This window comes from Myxine glutinosa, chromosome 10 (assembly GCF_964187855.1).
Source record: "Myxine glutinosa chromosome 10, kmMyxGlut1.1, whole genome shotgun sequence".
NCBI lineage: Eukaryota > Metazoa > Chordata > Myxini > Myxiniformes > Myxinidae > Myxine > Myxine glutinosa.
The window spans coordinates 121,054,800-121,064,328 of record NC_136270.1 but is presented as its reverse complement, the minus strand read 5'-3'; the positions used below and the strand labels follow the sequence as shown (position 1 = coordinate 121,064,328).

At 49.8% G+C, this 9,529-nt stretch overlaps 1 protein-coding gene across 1 annotated transcript in view; it reads left to right on the top strand.

The window, feature by feature from the left end:
- The first annotated feature begins 264 nt into the window (after positions 1-264).
- Positions 265-9,529, top strand: part of LOC144893970 (uncharacterized) — a 34,066-nt gene continuing 24,801 nt past the window's right edge. The window contains exon 1 of the mRNA XM_078785230.1: positions 265-744. Within this exon, the coding sequence (XP_078641356.1) occupies positions 265-744 (480 nt within the window). The remainder of the gene's footprint in view (positions 745-9,529) is intronic.

The following is a 9,529-nucleotide window of genomic DNA, read 5'->3' as shown; positions in this document are numbered from 1 at the left end:
GATGATGAGTCTGAGATTGAAAGCTCCGATTCAGGGGACAATGAATTCAAACTCCAAAGTCCATGTTCTGCCAAACAGGCGAAAAAGGCTCCAATCAAGGTGATCACTCCAGCAATAGTGGCAACTCTGGACAGAGTAAATCTCTCAGATCGGCGTGCTATGTTTGTGGCCAGTGCTTTTGCACAATCTCTTGGTCATACCATTGAAGACATTTCTCTGTCACGCAGTGGAATTCGTCGTGCTCGAATTCGTGGAAGGGAAATAATGACCACTGAAGCAAAGGCAAATTTCTCATGTAATAGCCCACTCCTACTACACTGGGATGGTAAACTGCTCCCTGATTATACTGGCAATCACAAAGAATCTGTTGATCGGGTAGCGATACTTGTAACTGGTATGAATACCGAGAAGTTGCTTGGAGTCCCAAAAATTCCCCAAGGCACTGGTGTAGCACAAGCAAATGCTTGCACACAACTTCTTGAGGAGTGGAATGTCAAACAGTTGGTGAAAGGCATAGTGTTTGACACCACTGCATCCAACACAGGGCTGAGAAACGGAGCATGTACCCTCATTGAAGCAGCTTTGGATGCTGAGCCTGTCTGGATTGCATGTCGTCATCATGTGTTTGAAGTCATGCTCTCTGATGTTACAACTAAAGTCATAGGACCCACGAGCGGACCTCAGATCAGACTGTTCAAGAGGTTTCAGAAACAGTGGCCTTTAATTGACAAGAAGAGGTTCCAAGTAGGAGAAGATAAAATATTTTCCAATAACCTTGTTGAACGTCAGAATATGATACATTTTATCGTCTCTGATAGATATTTTATATTTTCTGATGGATGATTAATTTTTTCCGATAAATGATTTATTGTCAAATTAATACATGAATGTTTAATCTACTGTTTTGTTTTTAATCTTAATTTGACTATATGAATGAACATTGAACAATAAACAATGAACAATTGAACATACATGTACATTGTACAATGGTACATTGTACATAATTATTTATTAGTTTGCAAACAAACAACAACAATAACAATAATAAATAATTTGAGTAATTGGAAAGAGATAATTATCTATGAATTGATGTATGATGCTAAAAATTCAGAATCTTATTATTCATTAACATTTGTCAACATTTTGAGCAACCTCTAAATATTGTCCAATCAAGCTCACATTTTCACCACAAACTACTTTCTTCAATAGGAATAGGAATAGGGGCAGGCTTGTGGAGAAATGAAAATCCAATCTTCAAATTTTTGGACCACCCTAATATATGTATATATATATATTGTTGCGGATCTCGAGCCCGTCGACGTACTGAGGGGGGGTTAAGCCCTGCTCCCCCTCGAGCTTCGAGTCCACGAGGCCGCCCCCTCACTATACTCATGGTGGACGGATTGCTGGGCAATTCCAGCCGCCGAACCCACAGCTAACGCGTGAAAGGGTTAACGGTCACGACCCGAGTACCTTCGACACACGCAGCCGTGAGAACGGGGGCTGAACCTCGCACGAGTCACGCTGGTCTTTAACGCCCGAGCGGTTGTGCGTCGCGTAACTCGTGCCGTTAATCACTATTGAACCCGATCGAGCGGTTTTAATTCGTGCAATGCTAGGTCAATGGTGAAAAGACGATGACGGCCAGGTTGGAAACAAACCACAGGATTTATTCACAAATGTACAAGAGTTATAGAAAAGGGACACAGTGGAGAATCTTAACGGCCTTACTTACGTTCCCAGACAAGGGCCCTCAGACTCGTTCGGGGAAGGGGAGGAAGAGGGGAATGCGCCCAAAGCGCAGCCGCTCGTGCAGTTTGCCCGGACGGGCTCGTTCGGCGGATCCCCCCCAAGGATGTTCGCGGCAGGGGCGTTGATCACAGTCATGCACGTAACAGGAATCCGAGGAGCATATCCCAAGGTCAGCGAGGTAGAGCACACGTGCAGGGAGTCCAGGCAGAGAGGTCGTCAGGGCAGAGAGAGCGTTCAGAGTCCCGGGCCAGAGAGAGTCCCAGCCTGCCAGAGAGAGACAACGGGGGTCCGGGCCGGGTTTTATAGCCCCCCCCCCCCCGGAGCCCCACTCGAATGTTCCACGGGCCTCCACTGGCCTCCTGGGGTCACGTGTCGTGACAGCCCCTTATTGGTGACTCTTGGCCACTCCCTTTAGCTCTCATTGGCTGTCGCTTACTGGCCACTCCCTTTAGCTCTCATTGGCTGTTGCTTACTGGCCACTCCCTTAGCTCTCATTGGCTGTTGCTTACTGGTCACTCCCTTTAGCTCTCCCTCAGGCCTGCTAGACGTGTCCTAGGCCCATGACCCGGCACTTCAGGCTTCAATGAGGCCTACCCTTACTCTACCTGCCTCAACGCATACTAACACTGGGAAGGAGACTATACTTCACATTTAATAAGAAATAACTAACTAAGCAAGGCTACATGTTGTGGTGTAACTAACTATAGGGGGGTTGCCTTTATTTACAAAACCGCAACAATATATATATATATATATATATATGTATGTATATATATATACAGTATATCTCTGTAATGTAAAATAATACAAAAGAAAGAGTGTGTGTTTGTCATTGGTTGTTATCTCCATATGCGGGTTTCAGACGGTTGAACGGAGTCCTCCAACGTCTCGAATACTCGAATATTATTTATTAATATTCCATCACATTGGCTATATTTACTTAGCCTGGTTTTGGCTTCGTGGTTAGCGTGCCGGCTTGGATCCTGTGTTCGAATCCTGGTCGATCCCTGAATTAATGCCAGGGGGGTTGACTCAGCCTGTCATCCTTCCGAGGTCGGCAAATTGAGCACCAGTTCACCGGTCATTCCCTGTGTGTCGCAAGAGGCGACTAACAGGTTTGGCGGCAGGAAGGGCATCCGGCTATAAAACATTGCTTCAAAAAGAGGATCATGGTGCCCAAAAAAGGCCAACCCCCACACTGCGGGGAAAATTAGCCTCTAAAGGTGGTTCCATCACATTGGCTATATTTGCATGAAAACACATGCAGTGTACATATACATACAAACATGTAGCATACATATACATGTAGCATACATATACATACAAACACATGTAACATACATATACATGTAGCATACATATACATACAAACCCATGTAACATACATATACATGTAGCATACATATACATACAAACATGTAGCATACATATACATACAAACATGTAGCATACATATACATGTAGCATACATATACATACAAACACATGTAACATACATATACATGTAGCATACATATACATACAAACACATGTAACATACATATACATGTAGCAGACATATACATACAAACACATGTAACATACATAATACATGTAGCATACATATACATACAAACACATGTAACATACATATACATGTAGCATACATATACATACAAACACAGACACAAACCTTCAATAATTACATACCTAATACCTTCACACATAATTAATGTCATTTTTAGTGTGAACAACGTGAGTGCAAAGTGTAATTCGTCTCCATGTTTTCTTTGATATTGATCGACACATCCTTTTGTTTTGGTATAAATATACTACCGTGTATACATACCCACGGTAGGGGTGGATCTCGCAACATCTTACTCTACCTGTTCCGATATCCTTCCGTGCAGGTAACGACGCTGATGCAGCGATGAAAGTTTGGAGGGGGGTTTCCAGGTGGAGGAGGAAGAGTGGGAGGAGGAGGGGAGGGTAGATGGTATTTTTGGAGGTGCGCGGGCCTCAGTGGGCGATCATTGGTCCGCATCGCGGAGCAGCCGGTGAATTTCGCTCCTATCCTTCGAGCATATCAATCACACGCAAGATCGTGCTCGGTCTGACATCATTCGTGCTGTGCATCTTCCCTGTACGTGTACTCTTACTGCTCATGGAGCAGGTAGGTGCAGACGTGCATTATTACGCGAACACGGTACCGTACGTACATCGTAACCTGTCCGGTGGCGCTGGAGTCTGCGCTCCGCTGGGAGTGAATAGACATCACCGTGTAAGATGTATCGACCTGCTGACGCTGTGCAGACATGAAAATGATTGATTTTTTGGGATCCAACGAATGAAGGGATGCCTCGACCACTCCTGTCCAGATTTGTTTTATCCACTGTGCTTTTTTCACGTTGTGAGTTCGGCTGTAAGTGTAAGACCTCCCCCCCCCCAACCTATGAGATCGTCTGTAAGACCCCACCCCCCCCGCCCCCCAAACTGTGACTGCGGCTGTAAGACACCCCAGTTCTGCGTGCGGCTGGAAGCCCCCTCCCCCTCCCCCAAGCTGTGAGTGCGGCTGTAAGACACCCCAGCTGTAAATGCGGCTGCAAGACCCCCCCCCCAAGCTGTGAGTGCGGCTGTAAGACCCCCCCCTCCCCCAACCTGTGACTGCGGCTGTAAGACCCCCCCCTCCCCCAACCTGTGACTGCGGCTGTAAGACCCCCCCTCCCCCAAGCTGTGACTGCGGCTGTAAGACCCCCCCCCCTCCCCCAAGCTGTGACTGCGGCTGTAAGACCCCCCCCTCCCCCAAGCTGTGACTGCGGCTGTAAGACCCCCCCCCTCCCCCAAGCTGTGACTGCGGCTGTAAGACCCCCCCTCCCCCAAGCTGTGACTGCGGCTGTAAGACCCCCCCCTCCCCCAAGCTGTGACTGCGGCTGTAAGACCCCCCCCCTCCCCCAAGCTGTGACTGCGGCTGTAAGACCCCCCCCCCTCCCCCAAGCTGTGGCTGCGGCTGTAAGACACCCCAGTTCTGCGTGCGGCTGAAAGCCCCCTCCCCCTCCCCCAAGCTGTGAGTGCGGCTGTAAGACCCCCCCCCCTCCCCTCCCCCAAGCTGTGAGTGTGGCTGTAAGACACCCCAGCTGTGAATGCGGCTGTAAGACCCCCCCCCCCGACACCCACCTCCCAAGCTGTGAGTGCGGCTGTAAGACCCCCCCCTCCCCCAAGCTGTGGCTGCGGCTGTAAGACACCCCAGTTCTGCGTGCGGCTGAAAGCCCCCTCCCCCTCCCCCAAGCTGTGAGTGCGGCTGTAAGACCCCCCCCCTCCCCTCCCCCAAGCTGTGAGTGTGGCTGTAAGACACCCCAGCTGTGAATGCAGCTGTAAGACCCCCCCCCCCCCCACCCCAACCCCCCCCCCCCCCCAAGCTGTGAGTGTGGCTGTAAGACACCCCAGTTCTGCGTACGGCTGTAAGACCCTCCCCCCTTTCCCCCCAAGCTGTGAGTGCGGCTGTAAGGCACCCCAGCTGTAAATGCGGCTGCAAGACCCCCCCCCCCCAAGCTGTGAGTGCGGCTGTAAGACCCCCGCCCCCCTCCCCCAAGCTGTGAGTGCGGCTGTAAGACACCCCAGCTGTGAGTGTGGCTGTCAAACACCTCAGCTGTGAGAGCGGCTGTAAGACCTCTCCGCCCCCCTCTCCCCAAGCTGTGAGTGCGGCTGTAAGACCCCCTCCCCCCAACCTGCGAGTTTGGCTGTAAGACCCACCCCCTCCCCCCAACCTGTGAGATCGGCTGGAAGACACCCCCACCCCCCAAGCTGTGAGTGAGGCTGTAAGACCCCCCTCCAACCCGTGAGTTCGGCTATAAGACCCCCCCCAACCTGTGAGATCGGCTGTAAGACCCCCCCCCCCCGACACCCCACCTCCCAAGCTGTGAGTGCGGCTGTAAGACACCCCAGCTGTGAATGCAGCTGTAAGACCCACCCCCCCCCCCAAGCTGTGAGTGAGGCTGTAAGACCCCTCCCCCCCCCAACCTGTGAGTTCGGCTATAAGACCCCCCCCCCCAACCTGTGAGATCGGCTGTAAGACCCTCCCCCCCCCCTCCCCAAGCTGTGAGTGCGGCTGTAAGACACCCCAGCTGTGAGTGTGGCTGTAAGACCCACCCCCCCCCAAGCTGTGAGTGAGGCTGTAAGACCCCTCCCCCCCCTAACCTGTGAGTTCAACTACAAGACCGCCCCCCCCCCCCCACCCTGTGAGGTCGGCTGTAAGACCCCCCCAAGCTGTGAGTGCGGCTGAAAGACACCCTAGCTGTGAGTGAGGATGTAAGACCTCTCCGCCCCCCCCCCCCCCACAAGCTGTGAGTGTGGCTGTAAGACCCCCCCCCAAGCTGTGAGTGCGGCTGTAAGACCCCCCCTCCCCCCAAGCTGTGACATCGGCTGTAACACACCCCGGCTGTGAGTGTGGCTGTCAAACACCCCAGCTGTGAGAGTGGCTGTAAGACCTCTCTGCCCCCCTCTCCCCAAGCTGTGAGTGCGGCTGTAAGACACCCCAGCTGTGAATGCGGCTGTAAGACCCCCCCTCCCCCCAAGCTGTGACATCGGCTGTAAGACACCCAGGCTGTGAGTGTGGCTGTCAAACACCCCAGCTGTGAGAGTGGCTGTAAGACCTCTCTGCCCCCCTCTCCCCAAGCTGTGAGTGTGGCTGTAAGACACCCCAGTTCTGCGTAAGGCTGTAAGATTCCCCCCGCCCCCCCCCAAGCTGTGAGTGTGGATGTAAGATCCCCCCGCCCCAAGCTGTGAGTGCGGCTGTAAGATTCCCCCTCCCCCAAGCTGTGAGTGCAGCGGTAAGACACCCCAGCTGTGAGTGGGGCTGCAAGATCCCCCCGCCCCAAGCTGTGAGTGCGGCTGTAAGATCCCCCCTCCCCCAAGCTCTGAGTGCAGCTGTAAGACACCCCAGCTGTGAGTGGGGCTGTAAGATCCCCCCGCCCCAAGCTGTGAGTGCGGCTGTAAGATCCCCCCGCCCCACGCTGTGCGTGCGGCTCTAAGATCCCCCCGCCCCAAGCTGTGAGTGCGGCTGTAAGACACCCCAGCTGTGAGTGGGGCTGTAAGATCCCCCCGCCCCAATCTGTGAGTGAGGCTGGAAGATACATGAGGTCGAATCTGGATCAGGCCGTTGTACAGTCACGTGAAAAAGTAAGTACACCCCATGTAAAGTTTTGACTTTTTCAACATATTTCAACATACAGCTATTTGATCTTCATTTCAACAATATTGAGAGATAAAGGTGATATAATATAACAAATATCATGAAACATTTACATTTTGTAGTCCATTGTATCATTTAAATAAACATAAATGCAAATTTCGCATGTGGAAAAAGTAAGTACACCCCTACATTTATCACTACTTCAAGTACCTAAAATTAGAATCAGGTGCACCAGCTCAGGTGCAAATGATTAGAACATCGTTAGAGAGGATCTTGGAGGAACCTGTCTTATTTAAACCTCAGACATTTAGTTTGGTTTGCTCTTTGTTGTTGAAGTGTGCGGCATCGCCATGCCTAGATCAAAAGAGCTCTCTGAGGCCTTCAGAAAAAAGGTTATAGATGCCTACGAGTCTGGGAAGGGATTTAAAAAGATCTCCAAACAATTTGAAATCAATCATTCGACTGTCTGGAAGATCATCTACAAGTGGAGAAGATTCCAAACAACTGCCAACTTGTTCAGGCCAGGCCGCCCCAGCAAGTTCAGCCCGAGAGCAGACCGCAAAATGCTGAAAGAAGTCTCTAAGAACCCCAGAATGTCATCATGGGACCTACAGGTAGCTCTTGCCACTGTTGATGTCAAAGTGCACGAGTCTACCATTAGAAAGAGGCTGCACAAATTTGATCTACATGGGAGGTGTGCCAGGAGGAAACCTTTGCTGTCCAGGAAGAGCATCAAGGCAAGACAAAAGTTTTCCAATGAACACCTCGGCAAAGACCAGCACTTCTGGAACAATGTGCTTTGGACAGATGAGTCAAAGGTAGAGCTATTTGGCCACAGTACCAGAAGACATGTTTGGCGAAAACGAAAGACAGCATTTGACAACAAGAACCTGATACCAACTGTAAAGCATGGTGGTGGAAATATTATGGTTTGGGGCAGCTTTGCTGCATCAGGGCCTGGGCAGCTCACCATCATAGAATCCACTATGAATTCTTCATTTTACCAGAGGGTGCTTGAGGATAATGTGAGGCCATCTGTCGGAAAGGTGAAGCTCAACCCAAGGTGGACCTTGCAACATGACAATGACCCTAAACATACCAGTAAATCCACCAAGGAATGGCTGAAAAGAAAGAATGGATGTTCTGGAATGGCCAAGTCAAAGCCTGGATCTAAATCCCATCGAGATGTTGTGGGAGGATTTGAAACGAGCTGTGCATGCAAGAAACCCCTCAAACATCACATAGATGAAGGAATTCTGCATGGAGGAGTGGGAAAAAATTTCTCCCAGTCGATGTCAGAGACTGGTCGGCAGTTATAAGAAACACCTACTTGAGGTTGTTTCTGCCAAAGGGGGCAATGCCACCTATTAGAGCCAAGGGTGTACTTACTTTTTCCACATGCGAAATTTGCATTTATGTTTATTTAAATGATACAATGGACTACAAAATGTAAATGTTTCATGATATTTGTTATATTATATCACCTTTATCTATCAATATTGTTGAAATGAAGATCAAATAGCTCTATGTTGAAATATGTTGAAAAAGTCAAAACTTTACATGGGGTGTACTTACTTTTTCACGTGACTGTACATAAGATCATTGCTTCGATGCCTTCATGGGTTCAAGCACCGCATGATGCCAATTGACATGCTAGCAGTTGTTGTTGTTGTTGTTGTGGTATAACCCTGGACTGTTCTCTTGAACAAGCCCACGTGTGGCTTGAAGTCAGCCGATCGATCTTGGTGGAGCAACCCAGAGATCCCCCACATCCAAAATGGTGTACCCCTTCACGATGTCAGGACCACGACAGAGTTGGAGAGAGAGGGAGCAAAGAGACGGAGATACAAGGGAAAGGGTCGGTCCATGGTGGACCAATCGGCACTCTGACTGGGCAGCAGGGAAGAATGGGGAAGATTTGGTCCCCAACTTTCGGGGTGATCATTTGATCCTGGTAGTTCATGGAAAAATAACAAATTGCAGCGCGTCTATTAAGCGCAAAAACAATGGGTCAAGGAGGCACTTTGTGGCAAACAATGAGAAAAGAAACGTCACCTTAGAACTTCCACATTTCCCTCTTATGAATCCCTCCTTCAGCCACCACCTGCTGGGCATGGTGTCTCACTGCCAACACATTTTTCTGGATGTTGTCGCAATCTTTTCTTTCTGGATGTTGTCGCAATCACTCCATTTTCCGATGGTACAGAAACATCGTTATCCTTACCAACTTGGTTCACATCTGATAACCGAGGTCATCTGGTCACTTCTGCCATCCAGCGGACAATGGGACACCCTCACAACCGCTGTTCGGCGGGTTTGGAGACCCATAGGGTTAACAATGGTGTAAATGTGGAACGAGAGTGACCTTGAGCCATCCAAACCCACCAGGCTCTTTGTTTGCTGGAGCTCCACACAATGGCAGCACCCTTGAGAGAAAATGTTCAAAGGTGACAGCACAGTGAAAGAAAAGTAGGAGCAGGTAGTGACGCAGGCCTTTCAGTTACAGTATATTGTCAGCAGAGTCTGTACTTTCTGTATGTTTACCTTGATGGTCTCACATTGCTCTGCCATCGTGGTAGAGTGGTACAAAAAATGCAACACAATGTTCAT